The sequence below is a fragment of the Elgaria multicarinata genome, chromosome 10, assembly GCF_023053635.1.
Source record: "Elgaria multicarinata webbii isolate HBS135686 ecotype San Diego chromosome 10, rElgMul1.1.pri, whole genome shotgun sequence".
Classification (NCBI taxonomy): domain Eukaryota; kingdom Metazoa; phylum Chordata; class Lepidosauria; order Squamata; family Anguidae; genus Elgaria; species Elgaria multicarinata.
Genome location: NC_086180.1, coordinates 12,834,159 through 12,858,224, shown reverse-complemented (window position 1 = coordinate 12,858,224; position 24,066 = coordinate 12,834,159). Strand labels below are relative to the sequence as shown.

Sequence of the window (24,066 nt, the reverse complement as noted above, 5' to 3'; positions counted from 1 at the left end):
TTTTATCTTTGGCAGTTTTATTTCACAATGTTGAGCTGCTGTGCTCTGCACTAACTCCAGCCTCACATGGTGCTTTCAGAAGCATCTGGTTGTCCAACTTTGGTTGGAAACTGCAATCTGGACTAGATGGATCTCTGGTTCCGAGCCGACAAGGCAGTTTTTGGCGATTGCATAGGCATTGTATCTTTTAGCTTCATCCCATGTACCTGTTTTCCTCGAATTATCCCCTACAGCGTTTAGCTGTCGTTGTTGTTGCTAGCTAAATCGCACCCCGGGCGGCAGCGCTCCTAAGATCCTTTGCATACCAGGAAATGGGTTTAAGGGGGAAATGTAAAAAATCATTAAAAATCAATGGATGACCCAATCCGATTCAAATTTAGTATGCTTAAAGCTCTCCTTAATATCTATTACTGTGCCAATTTTGATGTCTCTGTCTTTAAAACTTATGCAGATGTAAGCATTTGTTTAATTTTTCTATAAGCATATCAAATCCTGCTCCTGCGCCCCCAGTGGCCGCTCAGAAAACAACAAATGATTCTCTCCAAAAGTAGTAGCAAAATAGGGGCGGGTCTTTTGCCTTTGAAGCACAATTAAAGCAGGGATGCATGGGAGTGCTTCACAGTCAAAGCAGATTATAAACTGGAAAACTTCAGAGTCCTTTGCACGCAATTCGCAGTGATTGCACAGTATAACGTTGGTGTGATAAAGCTCTATGTCAGGCATAGCGCTAGTGCTGCTAGCCGTGCAAGGGATACTTTTAGATGAAGGGTTTATAGTTTTACTCTGCCTCCCTTTGGATACAAGACACGTCTTCAAAAGAGTGTTTGAGCTTCCAGAAATATGGCCCTTAGCTCTTAAATAAGCAGCCCTTTGTGTATGAAACTGCTAATACCCTATTTCTTCGATTCTAAGACGCGCTTTTCCCCCCATATAAACATCTCTAAAAATGGGGTGCGTCTTAGAATCGTGGGTGTGTCTTAGGTTGTTTTTTTCTGTTGGTGGTACTGAAATTAGTGTGCGTCTTACAATCGATGGCGTCTTACAAGCGAAGAAATACGGTACTTCAAAGTCATTCTACCCTCTTGTATCCTATGGAGGAGCAACATTACTGCTTTCTAGTCTCCTGCATGACTCTTGAACAATGGGATGGCCGCTTTGCTTCTTTTCACCACAGGGAACCTTTAAAGTTACACGTTGCAGACCTTGAGGAACATGATGCGACCCTCCCGTTCACATCCAGCGGTGAGTTCCCATAGCTTGCATTAAACCAGCCTTCCTCAACCTGGGGCACTCCAGATGTGTTGGACTACAACTCCCAGAATGCCCCAGCCAGCTGGGGCATTCTGGGAGATGCAGTCCAACACATCTGGAGCGCCCCAGGTTGAGGAAGACTGCATTAAACAGTGAAAATCCAGTAAGGACACATGTTTAGCACAGCATCAACACGAATATAATATAGAACAATAAATTTTAGTCCTTGAAACTACTGCTCCCATAAGATTCAAGGAAGATATCAATGTGTTTCCCCACTGTACACTGGCTGTTAATTATTTACTTAGTGCAATCCTAGACAGAAAAAAAGTTTTACAAGTCCCAGCATGCCCCCGCTCCATGGCTGGCTGGGGGATTCTGGGAGTTGTAGGACGTCTTTCTGTCTAAACGTGCATGTTATTGGACCTTTACTTACTACATTTTAGATACCGCCCTTTTGCCAAGCTAATCAAGGTGTTTTACAATTTAAAATAGCTGAAGATAATTATTTGAAAGAAAAGAGGAAAATAAGTAGATTTAGGTACCAACTCTTTCAAATAATGACTTAAGTAGAATGGTTATTGCAGGAAACAGTTCCGGGAGGAGAGGAGCTGATAGAGAAGGCCTCGCTGTCCCACCTCTTCCTCTGATGAAGCCGAGAGGAATGACTGCAGCTGGAGGAGGAGCCAAATGGCAGCTGGTCCTGGCTGAATTGACAGAAGGGCAGTGGAGGCTGGTGGCTCAAGTGTCAGTGGGGCAATGGATCTGCTTTGGGTTTCAGTCACAACTCTAAAGGGTCTATTCAAAGTGCTAAGCCCTATCCTCAGAATTGGTCCAGCACCTTGGATAGCTCCTTTAGAATTCTGATTGAAACCCAGAGCGGATTCACTGCCCCACTGACAGAAACAAACTTCAAAGTGATCTTGATAGGCTGGAGTGCTGGGCTGAAAACAACAGAATGAAATTTAATAGGGATAAATGCCAAGTTCTACATCTAGGAAATAGAAACCAAATGCACAGTTACAAGATGGGGGATACTTGGCTCAGCAATACTACAAATGAGAAGGATCTTGGAATTGTTGTAGCTCACAAGCTGAATAAGAGCCAACAATATGATGTGGCTGCAAAAAAAGCAAATGCTATTTTGGGCTGCATTAATAGAAGTATAGCTTCCAAATCGCGTGAGGTACTGGTTCCTCTCTATTTGGCCCTGGTTAAGCCTCATCTTGAGTATTGCGTCCAGTTCTGGGCACCACACTTCAAGAAGGACACAGACAAGCTGGAGCGTGTTCAGAGGAGGGCAACCAGGATGATCAGGGGTCTGGAAACAAAGCCCTATGAAGAGAGACTGAAAGAACTGGGCATGTTTAGCCTGGAGAAGAGGAGATTGAGGGGAGGCATGATAACACTCTTCAAAGACTTAAAAGGTTGCCACTCAGAGGAGGGCCAGGATCTCTTCTCGATCATCCCAGAGAGCAGGACATGGAATAACGGGTTCAAGTAACAGGAAGTCAGATTCCAGCTGGACATCAGGAAAAACTTCCTGACTGTTAGAGCAGTACGACAGTGGAACCAGTTACCTAGGGAGGTTGTGGGCTCCCACACTAGAGGCCTTCAAGAGACAGCTGGACAACCATCTGTCAGGTATGCTTTAGGGTGGATTCCTGCATTGAGCAGGGGGTTGGACTCGATGGCCTTATAGGCCCCTTCCAACTCTACTATTCTATGATTTATTTATTTATTTATTGCATTTTTATACCGCCCAATAGCTGAAGGAGCCCCCATAGGAGCCACCAGCCTCCACTGCAGAAGGGATCTCGCCGTTCCTTGTAATGCTGCCAGTGGGAAAAGAATTAGCTTTTGTCATAAGGGAATTTGTCAAACAGCCCATTTCAAATGCTGGGAACAGAATGGCTGAGAACCCTCTGTGGGAGATCTCTGCCCCCGTCCTTCGAAGAACTACAGTTCCCAGGATTCCCTGGGACAGGTAGAATCATGCTTCATGTTTATAGACACGCTTTCCTATTTCCCACCCTTTGAAGCTGTGCTAACTTTGCTCTTTCAATAAGGTTTTGATTTTTAAACGGCCTTTATTGGTTGTGTGCTGACTTTACTACATTTAGCGTCTCAGTCGATCTTCAGTTCCACTCCTCGTTTTACCTCTTCGAAGAAACTGTCTCCCGAGGAGAGGTATAAAGATAGGTCTCCCGTGCACTCGCTGTTAACTGCTCCGCTGGATGACCTTAAGGCAACTCCTGCACCCTCTTTGGAGCGCCGGTCGAGTCTGAAGAAGAGTGGCTCCCCGGAAGCCACAGCCTCAGTCGCCAGTAGAAGTGAGTGTCAAAGTCATCATTAAAGCAGCCATAAAACCACTGGAACAAGGCAGGGTTCAACCTTCTTCATGTGGCCTTTCAGCCTCACGAGAAGGCCAGTCCTTGCTGACTTGCCCCACAGTCCATAGCAAGTCAGCCAGGAGGAACCTGTGGCTCAATACTAATATTTAAGAATGGCTCGACATCCAGGCATTATAGAGTAATTACATGAAAAGGAACAGACCCTGCCCCAAGGCTGAATGACCCGAAAAGAGAGAGTACCAGGGGCAGGGGGATTGATATGCCTCAGTTCTGTTCCCCATGTTGCATAAATTATGCTAATCCGAGTGCATCAAAGTCCAATATCGAAACACACGCGAAAATCACAGGCAAGGCATTGGGCTCCAAAGGTTTATTCTCGAGAATAAGGTGACCTCCTGGCGCTCACGCTGCTAAATCAGAGTCACACGGCGCTGAGGCAAGACAATAGCTAATATACTTCCTTGCAGTGGTCAGAAGGAGAATTGCAGCTGAGATTACTCAGCCGCCATTGCCATGTGCTTTGCTTCCTTGTTCCCAGGTGTGCTTTGCGCCTGTAGCCCCTCCCCTATTGGTGATGTGGCTAGGGGGCAGTCATAAGGACTTGGCTTAGTTTAACTGGTCAGTGTCATTTGAAACTGACCTATGGTGTTAAAGTGCACATAAGCGATGTTTACTTGAAGTTAGGTGGTGCTGGAGCTGTGGGAGGGAAACAGGAGTGCGGAGCGGGCGGGGGAGGAAATGGACACCCCAGATGAATTTACGCAACACCCAGAGATCTGCATGTCCATTAGCGTCCATGGAAGGGTTTTCCCCCAGCTTAATTACCATGCAGGGGATGACTTCAAATGACTTTTTTAGTTATTATTTCTTTGTAAGCTTCCCCCAGAAATGTTTTACATTAAAAGGTGGGATATAAAGCTCTTAAATAAATAATATTTTGCCTTGGGTACTAAAAGACTGTGATCATTGTTCATCATTTCTGCAGTAGTAGGCCCAAAAACATGAGTAAGGGCCTAGAAGAGGTGAATGTATAAAAAAAAATGCACATTTGCCAGGGTGAAAACCCCACTGAACATAGTGAGACTTACTTCCAAGTAAGATTTCATCAGCAAGGTCAGACTTGCCACTGTGTTGAGTTGGATTAATTATTAGCTTCATATGAATTTTGGAATGTGACACAAAGGAAATTCTAGGGGAAGGAATGCCTGCCCTATACAAATGTGGAGTTGCATGCATCTAAAGCCGATAAGGGATGAAGTACGGAGGTGAAGTGGCATTTTTCTATTGCTATGAATGTATTGATCTTTTCACTGTCAAAAACGTCATGATCTTAACTGGGTCGTTGTGTGTGTTTTTCCTCTCAAACAGATATTTCCTTTTCTACTGGTTCGTGTAAGTATAATTTTCTTTTTGAACACATTCATGGCTTTTTAATAAAGCCTTTAATGGTTAAATTCACCTGGCTCGCACATTGTTTTAACTGTTTTAATTGTTTTTACTGCTTTTAAATTATTTATTTGTTTTAACTTGATTCATGGTTTAATTTGTTTTTAGCTGTGTATATTCATTGTTTTATATTGTATAATTTTAACTGTATGCTGCCCTGAAATCCTAGTGATATAGGGCGGGATACAAATGTTTTAAGTAAATAAATAAATTTGTTTTGAAACATAATGTTGTTTCTGAATTTATAAATCTGTACCCATTGCTGAAATTTAGGCCTTTTAGTGTCAACAGGCTCCCTACTTGCAGAAATAATGAGAAAATGAGCAATTTCCTCCTATCCTAGCTCACATCTGGTATTGGAGCGACTCTGGGTAAAAACTGTCTAAAGCAGCAGGGATGGTGGTGGATGATGATTTATTTCTTACTTGCCTCTCCACTTGGATTGTTCCTAAGCCTTCACTCCCTCCCATGTGCTCTCCTTGGGGCTGTCTTGATGAGAGGAAAGCCCTAGGGTGGATCCACAGTGGCGTTAGGTCATTTATATGATACAGCAGCCATTGCAGAGCCATCCCAGGGCTTTCCCTTGAAGCTCCGAATTTAAAAAGTCAGAGACTTACCCTGACTTTTTTTTCTCTTCGAGCGAGGTGACAACAGCATCTGCCGTCTGTCACCTTGCTCCGGAGCTGCTTCGGTCAGATGGTGACCAATCAGGGCTCGCCATCTGCCTGGACAGGGGAGGAGAGGGCGGGCAACTGATCCGAATGGCCATTGGCCCGCCTCCGCACTTCTCCGGCATGGGGAGAAGCTGGAAAAAAGTAAAACAAAAACAAACTGGGATGCGAGGAGGCGTGGGCGCCCCGGTGCACAGGACAGCCTTCCTCCTCACCTGCAAACCCCACGCTCGCTCCTTCGCATGGGGATAGCACAAAGGAGCACAAATGCGGGGTGTGTGTGTTGAGGGCTCACAGCTCCGATGCGCCATTGTCAGGAAAGGCCCATTGTCATGGAAAGAGTAAAGCCCACCCCATGCCTACTTTACGTGTGGATGGGGCAGGGTGCCTCTCCCAGCACTTTTAGTCTGGCCCTGAAATGGCTCACCGCCTTGCGAGTGTCGATTTGCTGATGTTCTCAAGATCAGCACGTCCGCCAGTGTTAATGTGACAGCAATAATGAGCGGAAATCTGAGATGGCCCGGTTCCTAAGCCTTCAAGCCCTATGGCAGCCGTACTTCTGGGTGAAGGTTGCTTTTAATATCTCCCACAGTAGAATTGACTGGATATTTTGTCCGTAGCTATTCAGACAGGGGAAGCCAACGGAAAAGAATGCAGGAAACTACAGAACAAGATGGAGAGTCTGCAAAACCTGGTGGAAACGTTGCAGTTGAAAAACCAAGGTATGGAAACATGCGGTGGTTGAAGATCCAATGAGTGGAAACCGCTGGAATGTGACTGGGTTTCCTGCGTGTTGCTTTCAGCATAGAGTAGGGGTGTGGAACCTCTTTCAGCCTGAGGGCTGGATTCAATTCCGGAGAAGTTTTTTGTGGGGCCACATTCTAGTGGTCGGCAGGGCCAATGATTAAATGGGCAGAGCCAAAAATACCCCAAAAAATAAAAAATAAAATCAGCATGTTTTAGCTTAAAGCTTTTACTACCTGTAACTAAGCAGGAGGCATTTCAAACTTTTATAATAGGGGAAAAAGCAGGAAAAAGCCAGGAAACCATTAAACAATAGGCACTGGGGGAAAGTGGGTGGGGCCACCTGGAGAACTTTGGAGAGCCGGATTAGGACAATAGGTGGGCCAGATTTGGCCTGCAGGCCATACAGGGAATGTTACTTTAGCTTCATACATGATATTAGAACAGGATAACGGTCACTACTGCCCCTTTTCGAGTATATCTGGTGCAGCTTTAGCCAGCTTTAGGGTGACCATATGGAAAGGAGGACAATTTCAGCTGGTGTCATTTGTATGCATGCAGCACCTGGTGAAATTCCCTCTTCAGCACAACAGTTAAACGCACAACTGCAGAATTGTGTAGCGCTGCATGCTTTCCTTACCTCTCCTGGCTCCGTGGTTACTCCATCATTCTCCCGCTGCTGCTGCTGCTATGTATCCCATGGGAATTGGATTGCTGCATGCAGCAATCTTGACCATTAAGAAACTCCATACTGGCTAGAGCGTTGCTAGAAGTTGCAGCCGCTCTAGGCAGCTGTCCCTATGGTTGCTGCATTTTTATTTTTATTTTTGAGGAGCAGCCATTTTTAACCATGGGGAGCCTGACAGACGACACGGTAAGCCACCCCGTGGGCCTTAACACTGCAGTGGGTGGTTACTTCGGGTGGTTTATTAGCCATCGTTGACGGGTTTTTCTCCTCCCACATGACATGCTAAGCCACCGTGGTTTGCTTCCCAAGACTAACCAAGGTGGCTTAGCATTACATGTGAACAAGCCCAGGATGTGTGCGCGTGTGCATGCGCGCTCCAAGTCACATATTGCCCCCTCCTCCTGTGCAATATTAATGCTACTTTCTCAATGTTACTTTCAGCCATGTCTACAATGATCAGATGCCAGGAAAAAAAGATTGAGCAAGCCAAGGAAAAGGAGAAGAAGCTGTCCAAATGAAACGTGGTATGGTTTTTAATCACTCAGATGTATCTAGATTGTGCTCTGTTGAATGGAATGTTAAGAGCCTACTGCAACTGTGTAATAATAAAAGTTGACCTAGTTTTGTAATTTGTCTCTCGGACTAGGAAGAGCGGTTTGGGCAGACAGAAATTGCTAGTCTTCCTTATTGTCATGAATCTGGAAGTGGCCCGATTCACTGAAGAAACATTTTTTAAAAAGATGCAGTTTAGCAACAAGCAAATCTTTAGGCTGTGTACACATAGGCCATGGCTAGACCAGGCCTATATCCTGGGATTGTCCCGGGGTCATCCCTGTTCATGTAAATGACACACAGGGGATCCAGGGATCAGCCAGGGATGACCCCAGGACGATACCAGGATATAGGCCTGGTCTAGCCATGGCCATAGACTAGGTTCATACACAATAACCCACTTTCAAGGGTTGAATGTGGGTTGTCGTTGAATTGTGGGTTGTCGTGAGGTCTGACCACGAACAACCCATGAAGAGAACCGATGGTTAATTGTCGGGTTGTTTGTGGTTAACAAACTGTGGCTTGTTATTGTGGCTGGGTTCAGATAACACAATAACCCTCGGTTCAGCGCCAACTCACACGCAAACATTGGGTGTGGGTTATTGTTCTCTGCAAACCCAGTCATAGTCATGCATCTTATCCTTTAACCTTTTAAGAGTTTTTAATTTGACTGTTATATATTACCCCTAGAATAATTAATCAGAGGTCAATTTCATATGTATGTGATGGAGTATAACGTTGGATGAAAAACAGATAGGAAAGGTCACAATGACCTCTGCAGCTTTGCAAGGACGTGAGTTACGATGCAGGAATTTAGAACACTGCCATTACATAGAATCATAGAATAGTAGAGTTGGAAGGGGCCTATAAGGCCATCGAGTCCAACCCCCAGCTCAATGCAGGAATCCACCCTAAAGCATCCCTGACAGATGGTTGTCCAGCTGCCTCTTGAAGGCCCCCAGTGTAGGAGAGCCCACCACCTCCCTAGGTAACTGGTTCCATTGTTGTACTGCTCTAACAGTCAGGAAGTTTTTCCTGATGTCCAGCCAGAATCTGGCTTCCTGTAACTTCAGCCTGTTATTCCGTGTCCTGCACTCTGGGATGATTGAGAAGAGATCCTGGCCCTCCTCTGTGTGACAACCTTTTATTAGCTGGATACAGCCTTGGCAGCAATGCTAGATCTGAACACTGCTTTGTGGCTTACTTTAAAATCAACATCAGTATGGTCAGGGTTTGACCATGGGTAGCAGATGACGTGATTTCTTCACACACCAGCAGAATCAATGGCAGCCCAGCACTATTATGAAAAGTATCCATGTGATCCAAGCCGCTCACTGGCATGCAGAGCTTCTACATAGCAGTTTTCGGTAGCAGCCCTGTCACAGCTATTAGCACATCTATTTCCAACTCCGCATAACCCTGCAAACATTCCCTTACTGCAGAATGAACTGTTGGGTGGGAAAATCTCAGTTAATGCCCAGAAATATTGCCTGTGCATGCAGGCAGCTCTTACTCTGTGAATTACAGATCCCTTTCTCTGCTTTATTTATTTCGTTGCTAACATGATTGTATATTATTATTATTATTATTATTATTATTATTTATTTATTTATTTATATAGCACCATCAATGTACATGGTGCTGTACAGAGTAAAACAGTAAATAGCAAGACTCTGCCGCATAGGCTTACAATCTAATAAAATCATAGTAAAACAATAAGGAGGGGAAGAGAATGCAAACAGGCACAGGGTAGGGTAAGCAGGCACAGGGTAGGGTAAAACTAACAGTATAAAGTCTGCACAACATCAAGTTTTAAAAGCTTTAGGAAAAAGAAAAGTTTTTAGTTGAGCTTTAAAAGCTGCGATTGAAGTTGTAGTTCTCAAATGTTCTGGAAGAGCGTTCCAGGCGTAAGGGGCAGCAGAAGAAAATGGACGGAGCCGAGCAAGGGAAGTAGAGGCCCTTGGGCAGGCGAGAAACATGGCATCAGAGGAGCGAAGAGCACGAGCGGGGCAATAGTGTGAGATGAGAGAGGAGAGATAGGAAGGAGCTAGACCGTGAAAAGCTTTGAAGGTTAACAGGAGAAGTTTATATTGGATTCTGAAGTGAATTGGAAGCCAATGAAGAGATTTCAGAAGCGGAGTAACATGGTCAGAGCGGCAAGCCAAGAAGATGATCTTTGCGGCAGAGTGGTGAACAGAAACCAACGGACTGATGTGAGAAGAAGGAAGGCCAGAGAGAAGAAGGTTGCAGTAGTCCAACCGTGAAATAACCAGTGCATGAACAAGCGTATAGTGGGTTTAAGGTACCCTACCTTGAGGAAGGAGCTGGATCTGCTGATACGCTGTTCTATTTAAAAATGGTGGGTGGAACTTGTGGCCCTCCGGTTATTGTTGGGACTCCAGCTCCCATCAGCCAAAACCAGGATGGTCAATGGGATGATGGGAGTTGTCATACAGGGCCAAAATTTCCTCACCTCTGCTTGAAGACATTCTTCCTCCCTACATGCATCAGATCCATTCACAGGGCGATACATTTCATCTGCTGTCCTTCCCTCGTGAAACTGCGCCTTTTTGTATATGTATCTATGCTCAATACTTATTTAGACTTTGGACTGTTGTAGGATAAGCAGCGCAGCTCTTTCGTTGCCTTTATACACCTCACCCAAAGTAAACAGTTTCCACTTTCAAAAGGGGTAGCTGTGTTAGTCTGTTGCTTTGAAAACAGCACATTCTTGTGTGGCACCTTAAAAACTAAGCAGTTTATTCTGGCATAAGCTTTCGTGGGCATCTGTTGAAATGGAGTGTGTCCATGAAAACGTATGCTAGAATGAATGTGTTAATCTTCAAGGTGCCACAAGACTCTTCGTTGTTTTCACTTCCAAAAGGTAGCAGCACATTGCATTCGATTATGGGCACATTTTAAAGCTACTGATCCACAGTATGGCCCTGTTCAGAAGACACCTTAAACCATGGCTTTAACCACTGTGAATAAGGCTTTTTGCCCTATTTACTGTGGTTAAAGCTGTGGTTTAAGGTGTCTTCTGAACAGGGCCTATGTCAGTGGAGTAATGCTCCTGCTGGTATAATCTTTTAAACAGGCTATGTTAATTAAATGGACATTGTTACTCAAATGCATTTTTCACGTGTGATTGGCCTGGCCTTTTTTTTGGAGCTCCTATTCCCATCAAACTACTGTGCTGCAGACTATCTGTTTACCTTCAGATTGATGAGGGTCAAGTAATTTACTCAACAGTCATTACATGTTAAAAGTCTCGAGTAGTTTAAAAATAAATCCACAATATGCCAGGCATGCTAAACAGTCATGTATAGCCTGGGGAGCCATCTCCCTGCTCTACTGTAGCTGTGTTTAACATGGCTAAATTTGGAACATTCTGAGTCTCTAAGAATAGGCTATGGACTTCATAAGTCATAACTAGGTTTATAAAGTTCCAGAATTGTAAAGTATCAAAACATTTTGAAATCAAGCTATTATGTATACTTAAGCCATAAATCAAGGATGGGCAATTTGTGGCCCTCCAGATGTTTTGGCTTCCAACTCCCGTGATGTCATAATTTGTTTTGCTGGCTTGGAGTGACGAGAGTTGTAGGCCAAAACATCTGGAAGGCCAAAACATCTGGATGGCCACAAGTTGTCTGACCTTGATCTAAATGCTTGTCCAAACAGAAGAAATATTAGGGACATATGAATTGCCTTGCTGGAACAGACCAGAGAGTCCATTTGCTCCAGCTAAATAGCTAGCCAGATGCTCCTGTAATGCTCAGCTGGGTGCTAGACTGCTGCAACTTTATAAAATAAGCTTCCTCTATCAGAGAAGATATTACGAACTTGGCAAAAACATTGTAGCAAAAACAATAAAATCTTGTGGCACTAACACATTTATTTTGGTATAAGTTTTCACACATTATAGCCCACTCTGATGAAGTGGACTATAGCTCACAAAAGATTATGCCAAAATATATTGTTTGTCTTTAAGATGCCACAAGACTCATTGTTATTTTTGCTGCAAGCGACACAGCTGCCATCTGGAAATGGTAATTTCAGTCATCAAGCTCAGTCCAGAGCCTGCAAAAGGAACAAGCAAGAACCTTTTAAGTATCCTAAGAGCATTTCATGTAGGGTCATTTAGAATTACACAGTACCCTTTCAGACTGGATCTGAATTTGGTTGTCAAGTATCAAACTAAAGATTTAAGTACCCTTTAGATGGCTTCAAAATGCAGTTACTCAACAAGATTATTTCTCTGTTTTGAGAGCAGCTCTGTTTCTGCTATAGCACTATTATAATGCAACCCTACTGGTTAAAGAATGACTGTGATGACTGTGTAGCGGTGCAGCAGTTTTCTTTCAAGCTACAGTTCAGGTCCTTGACACTGTTGACTGTAGTGGTTCTCTGGATTACATCATTCATCAGTTGAGCAAGAATCCAGCAACAGGGAATATCCTTGCCTTGCATCTTTCATACATGTCGCAAGCACCCTTGACCCATCCTCAGACAGACTCTTGCATGAACATAACCATGGATACATATGTTGTGTAATGGTTGACACTCGTTTCAGCCACAAGCAAAAGACTCCCCACTAGCTATCATCCTGCTATTCATTCCTGGAACCATGAGTTCATGGGTGGATCATAACTGTTTCACATGACCAGAAGGAGCATTGCATGAATTGGTCTTATGCAATACAACTGTAGTTTGCGAACTGTGTTCCAATTCTGTGTCCTCAGAGGCTTATCAGAAAGTTCCTCAATATGATCAGTAATGAGAGACAGGCTTTGCCCTCAAAGACAGCTTACCCACCTTATGAGTTTACTCCCCACAATGTACAGCCCCCTGTGCATGCTCCATGTGGGGCTACAGTGAAGCCCCACCAACTTGGCCAGCGTAAACTCTAAAAGGCTCCCCAGAACCATCTGTAGTGTGCAAGGCTTCTGTGCGTATTACCAATAGAAGAACCACCATAGGGAGAGTTCCTTGGAGATAGGAAGCTTGAAAGTCACTGTATTCACACAAGCAAAAGAACTGAATTCCTCTTTGGAAGTTTTCAGATGCCTTTTCTCCAGGAGTTCCTTACAGCAGCAAAAGAAAGCTAGTCAGATAGGCTGTATAGTTCATGTAATTTGTTTCTCTCCTCTCTGTCTCATTCACAGACAAACATGCACACTGTGGCCAGACCGCTACAGACTAGGATCTACAGTACATGTGTAGCGCTTGAGTGCCTCTGTACACTGAAACAGGTGCCATGTGGATTTACCCTTAAGTTCTGTGCTGTTGGTCTCTGATGATATCTGATAAACCAGCTGCCCCAAATTTGGTGCCCTCGCAATGCTTTGGACTTCAACTCCCAGCATTCCTGACCATTGGCCATGCTGGATGGGAGTTTATGTCCAAAACATCTGGAGGGCACAAAGTTAGGAAAAGCTTTGCTAAACACTGCTCTGCAAATTGAGATTACATTCCCAACCTATCAACACAAGAATGAACTCAACACAAGAATGAACTCCTTGGAAGCAGGCACTGAGCTATTCTAGTGAAGGGTAAGTGGCTTTAAATTGGTGAACATCTGAATCAGCTAAATAATGCAGCTAATCCTCTCAGACAGGCCTCCAACATGCCTTTAAATCCATTTGCAAAACTTAAAAGCCCCTGTTAAGACTGTTTTAACCTTTGTAATGCATCCGTTGATAATTGTGACAACAAAAATTGGACACATGCAGAAATACTCGCTTTCAACTATGCCCTTTCTATCTTTTAGTATTTCAGAGCATAACTCGCTTCAGCTAATTCGTAAGTGAAGCTCTTAATATGCTAACAAAGCTACAAGCAGCACTATATTAAAGAACTTCATGATTGTGGGACACAAAGTATTTAATGCTTCTGTACTGAACGATGAGACCCATGATGAGAAGTAGAAGCAGGGCTGGCTGTACCATTAGAAAGAGTGAGGTAGCCACCTGAGGTAGCTGATTTTGGGGAATAGGCAGAAAATTATTTGTTTTTGTTATAGTATTTTCATTCACAGGGAGAGACACTCATGGGATTTTGGACTATCCCAAGACTGTGGGAAGAATCAGGTTTTCCCAGGCATTATTTATGCCTGGGAAAACCCGTTCCCGTCCCTCCTTCCTCCTGGGAGTCCCTGTGCATCATTTGGACGCACAGGGACTCAGCCGTGACCAGCCCGGCCATAATAGCTTTAGGACCTCTTCCAAGTTGGATACTGTAGCCAGGATCTTCCAATTAGTCCCAAAATTTGGCCAGAGCAGGTTCTTTGCTTTGGATTTTTTCTTCACATCTTTCTAACCTACCTCAAATTCCTTGAAGAGAAAACAAAGAGCTCTGTAACACCTTTAAAGACTACCAAATTGCCTGTAGCTGCTTCAGCCCACAAAATCTGATGCTACAATCAAATTCCTCCTGGACGAAAGCATTTGAGGTATTATTGTATTTAAGATGCTCTGTGTCCAATAAATTTTTTGAAGCTCTCTCTGTCACATTCTCACGACATTTGGAACTATTCAGGTAAGGAAAGGCATCTATCGAATAACCTGGCTCTTCACTCCTTTGCATCCAAACAAGACAGCAAGGTTAATCTAAGCTTAGTTGCACCATGTCCTGCTTGTTCATCCCTGGCTGGTTGGCCACTGTGTGAACAGAGTGCTGGACTAGATGGATCCTTGGTCTGATCCAGCAGGGCACTCCTTATGTTCTTACTACATATTTTGTGGCTCTCGGCTACTATTTTCCTCTCTGCAAGAGAACGTCGACAGATTTATACAAATGTTGATACAATAGAGACCTAAGGGAACGGACTTCTGTCTAGAAAGACCATTAGTCCATCTAATCTATTACCATCTATTCTGTTAGTGACTCTTCCAAGGCCTCAGGCAAATATCCCCAAGCCTGCAAGCACGTTCCAGATACTCTCTACTATTGAGGGTGATCCCTACTCGTTTCTCTTGCCTAAAATCACTTTCTATAGTGGGATTCTAGGAGACCATTTCACTTGCAAAGGCCTAACATGAAACTTCAGCTACACTTCAGGTAGCGTGGAGAACTCACTGAATTAAAGTCAAGGGCATTTAAATCAGCAAGAAAGGGGGGATCAGGTTTTCCATTGATATTTCTTTATATATTTTGTAAACTAATGATACAAACCCAAAACCTGCAAATGTAAGTAATATTTGACAACGGTCCAAATAAGTTTCTCATATCTCAATGTACCTGGTAGAGGGCATTGATTCCATTTAGAGATTAATTATAAGGCTAAAGTGCTTATATTCAGTTTATTTAGCATTAAACAAGATTATTTAAGCTAAACTTAGTATGTAACTATTAAAAAATAAGGAATCCAGTTTAACTTTTAGAAAATCTATTTTTGTCCAGCCTGATTGTCACTGACCTTTGGATTACCAAAAATATGCAACACAGTCATTCAACATTGGGCTACCGTGTTGACCTAATTTTATTCATTTCTTACATCTGTATCCTGCTTTCCATTCAAGGAGCTCAGAGCACCATTTCCAGTTCACACCACCCTGCATGGTAGGCTAGGCTAAGCAAATGATTTGGCCAGAGCATCCAGTAATATACTCTTGAACATATCATTTTTTTTCAACCTAACCAACCTCACAGGGATGCTAAGGCTACAATGCTGCTCCAGCATGCTTCATAGCTGTGCAGGAATCCAAAGCTGGGCTTTTTCAAATTTCTAACATTCTTATTCACATTTTCGCTACAAGGCTGGCATAAAATGTTTGGTGCAGGCTTCAACATATAGCCCTTTTCAGCACCACCTGTGAACAGAGCTGTGCTGAGCATGTTAACTGGAGGTATTTAGCTTCCCTCCCCCTTAACTGAGCAGGATCAGCCACAGATTCATGCCTGCTTTCTATGATGTTCCCGACAAAAGTGAATTTTGAGAATTAATGCCAACAAGGAATTTCCACAGTAATTATGATGGGAATAATAAGGAGCCTTCAGCTTAATTTCAACTGACTAAAAAGCCAAGACAACAACTACTTTAGATTTCAAGATATAAAAAGGACAGTTACCAGTCTAAAAATCTTTATTGCTTTCTTATATAGTCATAAGTTAAGAACATTTTAACAGACAGTTACAGTGTAGTTTAACTACACCTTTCCTATTCTGTCAGTACAGTGTCCACAGTCCATGCTCCTATCTCCTCACATAGTGCAACCTCAAGTTTTGGGTTTTAAAGCTTTTTATGCAGGCAGCTGCTTTGAAACACTACCCACTAGAGAGCCCTAATGTGTCTGCCACTAGGTAGGCTTTGGTCTGATTTTGTATCCTCGTGTCTTAAAGCCTGGGGTAGCAGACAAGACACATTAATCTAAGGCAGTTCTGGCAAAACATGCAGCCTAGAGATAATATACTATGGTAGGCAAAAAGTAGGGAAACTCCTATAAAGAAATGGAATAAAACTGGAGCCCCTGTATTTGGCCGGAGCTCCCGTTCAATGATATCCCCACCACTTATGGGCCAACCGATCCTCATGTTCAGTTATTAGGGTTCGATTGTCACATTCTTCCCATCTTCTGACCTTCCCATTCTCCACAAGTATGAACTTCCATTCAACTCTGGTATCAACAGGTAAGACAACTGAGTCTGACCAGAACCCATCTTTGTCACACCTGAGTGGTAGATAGTGATGCCACTGGCCTAAACACTCGTGGTCACCTGTGATGGCAATCACCTGGGCTTCCGAGTGAGTGATGTAGTGTACACGGAAAGCCACATGGACAGTCTGAGGCATTGGAGACACCGCTGCAACCCTCTTGGCTTGTTCCAGGTCCTTGCTGCTGGCATCGTCCACACTGCTCTTCCTTGCAGCATCACCCCACACTGAATGCTCAGGGACAATTTCCCATTCCTCATGATCAACAGAATTGTGACACAGCTGTTCTTTGCATTTCTCTTCATGCTTGTCACCAGGGGTGCCTGCTTCTGCAGAAGTGCCCACACCATGAAGGACAGCTTCTTGGCTCTGTAGTGGTTCGGATGCTGTGGCGGGATAACTCAAGGCTTCACCCCTTAGATATTCATTGTAGTTCATTAAAGGGGTTGTAGACTCCTTGACCAATGGCTCTGTTTCAGGGGACTCTTCAGGAACACTGTGTTCTCCTGGAGGAGGCAACTGGTTCTCCACTGGCTTCTGAGGGCTGGACACATCAGTTGGCTTTGTTGCAGATACGACATATTCAAAATTACTCTGAAGTGGTTCTAAACAGAAAGAATACTAGTTAGACACGAGGAACACCATTTTCATTTCCTTGCCTCTATCTTAGTTCATACACTACAAGCATCTTTAAAGGAAGTTGGATTTATTTACAAGATGATTTAACCCCTCACAAACTACTCTCTCCTGCAGTCCAGCTCTGCCACACAAACTCGATTTTTGTCCCCAGTAGCAACTGTGGCCAGAGTTTCACTTACTGCCCCCAACAAATCCTCATCAAGCTCTCCCTACCTGTCCAGCCTCTAACGTCTTCTGCCATACCTACCTGTTGAATACTTGATAAATGCATGTATAAGTAATGCAACAATGCTTTTCTTAGAGAAGAGCTGAAAGCTGTTCCTGAACTACGCAGGGTAAAGCTTATTTAATTGCACGATAGTGAGCAAGCTATATCAGCCCCCACAACTGTTTCTGTGATCTTACAGAAGCTACACAAGCTCAACACTAGACAAACTAACAAAGCAGGAAAGCTACAGAAGCCTTGAGGAAGGGTTCTTTATTGCACCACACCCTGGATCACACCCAATGCATTGCTCTAGATGCCAGATTGTACTCAAGGCCAGCTGGCAGATGAGGAACTATAGGCAGAAAATGGCTGGGCTTAGGCCACACGATGGCATAAATAGCCCAATGAGAACTTTTTGTCATAGCTTCCACAATTCCCCACAAATATAACATTACATCCCATCCCTTCCGTTTCAACCTCTAGTATGACTTATATAATTGGTGATCGCAGAAATGCAGGTGGCACGATCCCAAACCATTACTTTTGTCAAACAGTAATTTATTGGCACTGCCATTTCCCTATATTCCTTTTTTCCCCCTCATGGAAATTTATTTTTAAACTCTAAGCACAGTTCCCCAACTACAACCCTGAATTTTATTGCTTTGGGCCCTGTCAGCTGTTACAACAAGGGTCTTGTTCTGCTCCACCATGAATATGCATAATGGCTAGCATGCCATTCCCACATGGAAGCTAAAAATAGTTGATGGGTTGATTTTAAGCCTGCAATGTCCATAAGTGTCTGTCAAACCAGCCCCGAGCCAAGCCCTTAGGAGAAGATTCCCACGGGAGGAGCAGCAGAACTGATTTGACTAGATCGCTGCTTGATGCAAAGGTCACAACTACTAATATACTTCTCATGCCTGCCCTTCTAAAGCAGCAGAAGCAATGCTGGCAAGACATCCCAGTCCATTCCTTCAGGCACTGTACTCTGATTATATCTCCTATTATTGAGAACAAGGGAGGGGTGTTATTAACAGCTCGAAGAGTCGTTTCATACACGTATGTACAGCACTTCTTGTCAGCTGATTATTTTCAATTGCCTCCACTGAGAGATACTGCATTTGCATTATCATCATCAGGTGATATGAAAACTCTATCCACAACCATAGCATGTTCACACATGCAAACTGTCACTGCAACAATCCACAAACAACTTCCATGTGTGAACCATCCCTAACCAGGGGTGCTTCCAAACAGAAGGGCCCTAGCACTATTAGAAGACATTGTACACCTATTTCACCATTTTCTTCTTTCACTTATTTTCCACGGTAAGAAAGTCGACCAAAGAAACAGTATGAAAACAGTGTGTGTGGGGAAGGGGGGGTACTAGTTAGTGGAAGAGGACAGTGATTGGACTCCTGTAAAACTTGATGAAGAAGAACCTGATGTGATAAAAAGTACTCTCTGGAAACACCCCAGGGTAACACTTGCTGTAGCAGAAGTAGCAGGTATGGGGACCATTCCCTCCAGAAGGAGAATGACGATTTTGGATAGTCAGTGTTTGGGGCAGTAGGTCATATTCACAAAAAGCAAAACATTCGTTATATGGCTGTCTGCTATATGCATGGCGATGCCGGGAAGGAAAACTGAAATAAGCTTTCAGATGGGGATCCCAAGTTATTAAAGAAGCAAATACTTCAGATCGGCAACCATTATCACAATCTATGTTTGGGTGGGGGGGAGCACAGGGCTCCCATTACTCCACGCTGGTAAAAGTGGCATCTCTTGAATTTCCATCCAGCTCACAGCTGTCTAAATAACAGACCCTGTGCAACCCTCCAAGAGACATAGATAACAATTTACCTAGAGCACTGGAGAGAAGTGGAAGAGGAGAAATATAGAAAGCAAAGACGAGGAGAAATCTGCTCACCCACCCACCCACAGCATGCACCCTTTGGGGACAGTAAAAGGTTAGTGGCCAAAGACCCTTTAGCTCAGGGTGCAGGAATAATCCAGAAAAGAATAAACCAGGCAGGAATAAACCAGAAGAAGCTCCCCCCAAATAAATGGGGAGGCCATGGGACAGGGTTAAGATTAGCACCCTTCTCAAAAACACCAAAGACACGTGAAGAAGCAGGGAGTGTGGGTAAAGGCTTAGGTGAAAGTGAATGCGTGCACTTATAGGGAGGAGGAGAGAGATCCATGGGGGGGGGGGGCGCACCCTCTCCTAGTTATAGGGCAGGAACAAGAATCCTACAAACTGGCCAGAGATAACCGAAAAGGGGCAGGCAAGGGGTTTGGAGCCCCAAAGAGAAGTCTGGGGGCGCTCCCGAGAACTTGTGGGACCTAGTTTGGGGGCCGGGGGCGCGAGAGGCGGTACCGAGCTCTCCTCAGGAAAGCAAGCCAGCAGCCAGTACCTTTGGCGCCGGGGGTTTCCCGCTCCGGCTGCCGCTGAGGAGACCCTCCGGGTGGCGACGCCGCCGATGGCTTTTCCTTGCCGTCGCTGCGGCCGTACCAGATCCAGGCGACGAAGGCGGCCACCAACGCCACCAGCAAGGCCGGCCACAGCCCCGCCAGAGGCCCCGCGTCTTCGCTCAGAGGAGGCAGCGGGGCCTGGGCGCGGTCGCCCTCCTCGCCCGGGGCCATGGCCAGGCGCAAGACCGAGCGCTCAGGTAGGAGAACCCGGGATACGTGAGGCGATTCACGGAGCCCGAGCGAGGGCAGGGCAGCCCCCTCGCCGCCTTATATGGTTCTCGGGAGGGAGCGCAGCACCTGCCCCCAGCCCTGGGAGGAGCCTCCCGCCCTCCTGGACGGGCCCTCCGGGGTGGAGCCGCCGGTTCTCCCTCAGCCGCTGCCCTGTCAAGTGGAATAACGCTAAACTTCAGGCCGCGGATCAGCCCTTCCTCGCAAGTTGAGGCGCAATCGTGGAGAGCCAGAACCCGTGAACCACCACTGTGGGCCTCTTTATTTGAAAGGTTTTTCCTCACCTCTCCTTGCACCCCAAGGCCAATAATAATAATAATAATAATAATAATAATAATAATAATAATAATAATAATAATAATAATAATAATAATAATAGCAGCAAAATACTAAGGAGAAACTCTTCCTCCTCATTTTAGATAAATAATGACAACTTTTATTCGTACATATTGGAATAGGTTGCCCTACCCTTCCTTGCACTTGGGGAGGTTTTGAAATAAAACATTCAGAAGTGTTCCTGCTCCTGGCATCATTTTAAGTAAAATCATAAATCTATTTAAATATTTCTTTTCGGCATATTCTCTCTCTTGTCATTCCAGGTTGCTCTCAGGCACAATATGTTGCAAAATATGAATTGGGAAATGCTATAATAATAGTAGTAGTAATAATATATTTCTTACCCGCCTCTCCGATTGGATCGAGGTGGGGAACAACAGCAAGCATAGAATACTGATTAAAAACATAGTATACACTGTTAAAAACATACTAAAAGCATACTAAAAGTATTCTAAAATTCTACTGGATTGGCCTACCAGTTATCCCTGACTCACTGAATGAGATACATACCAAAATAAGTGGTAATGTGGGCCAAGAAAGGGCCTCGGTTTATTTATTTATACACGATTTTTCAATAAGAAGTTCTCAAAGTCATTTATATAGTAAAAAGGTGGCTTACAAGCATGTTTCAATAAAGTTGTTTACCGTCTCTGCAGAGATGGGCTTTCACATGTATGCCCAATAAGCTCTTGCAATATGCAGATACATACACACAAGATGAACTGTTGGGCATTTTGGTCATAATGGAGGTAATAAAGAAGAGCTCATTTTGACATGTGCAGAGTGCCTAGCACTGACAAATAGTGGGGTTGCCATCTTTGGGCAAAGGCTAAAGGGACGCTGAATTAGCTTCAAAAACTGGGTACAGCTATATTTGGGGTTGTTTTTTTATAGAATCATAGAATAGTAGAGTTGGAAGGGGCCTATAAGGCCATCAAGTCCAACCCCCTGCTCAATGCAGGAATCCACCTTAAAGCATACCTGACAGATGCTATTTGTATCTTGGCATCCAATTTGGGATATTTATTTGTTAAATTTATAACTTGCCATTCTTCCACTATGGAACTCAAAGCTGTGTGCATAGGGTTGGCATCCAGTCTCCCATCCATGTAATGATCAGATGCGGACCTGTGTGTGTGTGTTCCACTTTCTATATTAGGTGGATGTGAGTTCTGCAGCTTGTGACATGAGCTGAAATAAAATTCTTCCAGAATGAATTACAGTCTGATCCTATACATGTCTAGTCAACTCAGAAATAAGTCCCCATCAAATTCAATGGGACTTGTGCCAAGGTTGTTTAGAGGTAGACTGTAATCCAATGTACGGTTTTCTGGGAACAAACTCCATGAAATACTGTGGGACTTACTTCTAATTGTTGTGACTCACCCAGAGAGCTTTGGCTATTCAGCGGTATAGAAATGTAAGAAATAAATAAATACACCCAGGATTGTGCTGTACAATTTTTCAAAAGTCGAGATATAAAGCTTCATCTGACGAGCATTTTATTGCATGCTCATTACTGGGCATTCACGGAGTTTGCTCAGGTCCCTCACATGATGCCATTTGCCTCCCGCACACCTTCTGGACTTCTTTGCACAACAAAAAAAACTCCTCATTGAGTCTAATGTATTTTTAAACACGGAATTGCTGCTCTCTCCTGCTGTGTGCAGGAGAAGCAGCACCATTAGAACAGTGGACTCAATGGGCCTCATGCTGTGTACTTCCTCTTCTTGAAAGAGGAAGTAACTTGGGGAAGGAAAACCCGGGCAGAGAAGCGAGGTAGGGAGCATGTTAACCCCCGGTGTGATGGAGCTGATATTCATTTTTAGAATGTGCTCTAACCCACATGTTGGGATCAGAAAGCATTGGTGTTTTATCAAGAAATCTGAGTAATACCCCACATAATAAAAGTTCAGGTGTGGTAAATGTTAGTGAAGCCTTATGTGCGTACTTGGAAAGAACTCCCATTCCTTATGAGACTTACTTCTGAGAAAACATACATAGGATTCGGATGCATGGATGCAGTTCTTATGGGTTTTTCTGCTTTTCCACATTTTTATCTTTATATCTCTAATACAGTTTCATGAAGTAAATTAAAAAAGACTAGCTGGCTCAAAAAGTCTTGCACAAGGTAGAGATCAGAGTGGAGGGTTGTCAGAGATCTGTCTATGTATTGAAACAGAAAAAAACTAAGCTCCTGGCCTGTTGCAAGTAACACCCTATCCAAGATAAAAGACAAAGAGCCCAATACTAAATATGTTATATGTGTTCTCAGAAGTCTCAGTGACTTAAATGGTACTTAATTCTTGGTAAGCATATCCAGGCTTGAAGGCAAAGAGGTTATTTCTGGCTGTTGCTTTTATAACTGGAATTTAGCAATTGAAGAGGTACCCTGTTCAAAAGTAACAGACCCAACAGGAAGGAAGGGGAAATGGTGTTATATGAAAAGGATGCATACACCTGCATGGAAATCCATGATTTTGAGAATGGAAGCCCTATTGAAAGCACCTGGGTAAGGATAGAATGGGTGAGAAATAAAAGTGATATTGTTGTGGCAGTATACTACTGACCATCCAGGTAGCTGCAAGACATTGATGATGCTTTACTGGAACAGATGACAAAACTTTCACAAAGGTGAACTGTAAGTAGCAATGGAAAATATCAACTATCCTGACAATTGCTGGAAATGTAACTCTGCTAGGAATGGAATATCCAATGAATTTTTGATTTGCCTTGCTGACAACTTCATCTTTCACAAACTGAAAAAAGGAAAAGGTAGAACTAAATCCTGACCAGAAGGGGAGAATGGATTGATGAAGTGAAAGTAGTAGCAATTGTGGGAGAAAGAGACTATGTCATTTAGGAATTTGTGATAGTGAGGGCTGTGAAAACAACTTATTCAGACATGTAACTTTGACTTTAGAAAAGTTAATTCCGAAAAGCTCAGAGATGAGTTGAGAATGATCCCATGACTAGATATTGTAAAAGAAAAAGAGGTTCAAGAAGGATGGGAGATCCTGAAGGCATGATTGCAAAGAATTCCAATGAGCATTAAAATCAGAAACATTTAAAGAAGCCAGTTTTGCTGCATGTAAGATCTCTGAAATTCTGGGACTCAAAAGGGACATTTATAAGAGATGGAAGGAGGGACATATAATCAAGGAGGAATACAGAGGAGTAGTCCAATCTTATAAGGCTGGTGTCAAGAAAGCTAAGGCTCAAAATGAACTGAAGTTTGCAAGGGATGCTAAAAAACAAAAGTGGTTTCTTTGGTTATGTTTGGAGCAAGAAAAAGACCAAGGAAGTGGTAAATCTTTTGCTTAGGGAAGATAGTGAATCTCCTATTTCGCCACATTCTTCTCACACAAGTGACTAGCTGGCTCATAGAACAAAGGAAGGACTTACAGCCCAGAGTAGGTAAAGAGAGGGTTAGAGAACACCAAGCTACTATAAATGAGTTCAAGTTTCAAGGACCAGATGAATTCAATCTGGAGCTGAAAACGTTTGTGGGCATTATTTCAGAACCACTGTTTGTAATCTCAGAATTCCTGGAGAACAAGTGAGGTGCTGTAAGACTGGAGATGTACAAATGGGGTCCCTATCTTCAAAAAAGTGAAGAAGGTGTGTCCATGCTCTGGCATCGAGCCAGGAGCATTCCAGGGTGGATGGCAATCGATGATTGGTCACCAGAAGCCAGGCAGAAAGCAGGGGGTGGGCCCGACAAGCCAAATGGCTGCTGGAAAACCTGCACTCCCTTCAGTAAGTTAGATTACCTGCTGCCACCGAACAGCATTGCGTTTAGTGGCAATGCGGCAGCA

General features: G+C 43.8%; 2 protein-coding genes across 2 annotated transcripts in view; one reads left to right on the top strand and one right to left on the bottom strand.

Annotated features, from left to right (window-relative positions):
• CCDC158 (coiled-coil domain containing 158) overlaps positions 1-7,770 on the top strand; it is a 56,093-nt gene extending 48,323 nt beyond the window's left edge. The window contains exons 21-26 of the mRNA XM_063136075.1: positions 1,175-1,242; positions 3,375-3,584; positions 3,713-3,715; positions 4,974-4,997; positions 6,343-6,444; positions 7,596-7,770. Of these exons, the coding sequence (XP_062992145.1) occupies positions 1,175-1,242; positions 3,375-3,584; positions 3,713-3,715; positions 4,974-4,997; positions 6,343-6,444; positions 7,596-7,672 (484 nt within the window). The 3' untranslated portion in view covers positions 7,673-7,770. The remainder of the gene's footprint in view (positions 1-1,174; positions 1,243-3,374; positions 3,585-3,712; positions 3,716-4,973; positions 4,998-6,342; positions 6,445-7,595) is intronic.
• Positions 7,771-15,774: 8,004 nt separating this feature from the next.
• Positions 15,775-19,855, bottom strand: STBD1 (starch binding domain 1). Its single transcript, XM_063136074.1, has 2 exons — positions 19,627-19,855; positions 15,775-16,967 (listed from the first exon to the last, which is right to left on the bottom strand). The coding sequence occupies exons 1-2, from the start codon at positions 19,853-19,855 to the stop codon at positions 16,201-16,203; spliced, it is 996 nt and encodes a 331-aa protein (XP_062992144.1). The 3' UTR covers positions 15,775-16,200.
• Between the last annotated feature and the right edge of the window lie 4,211 nt (positions 19,856-24,066).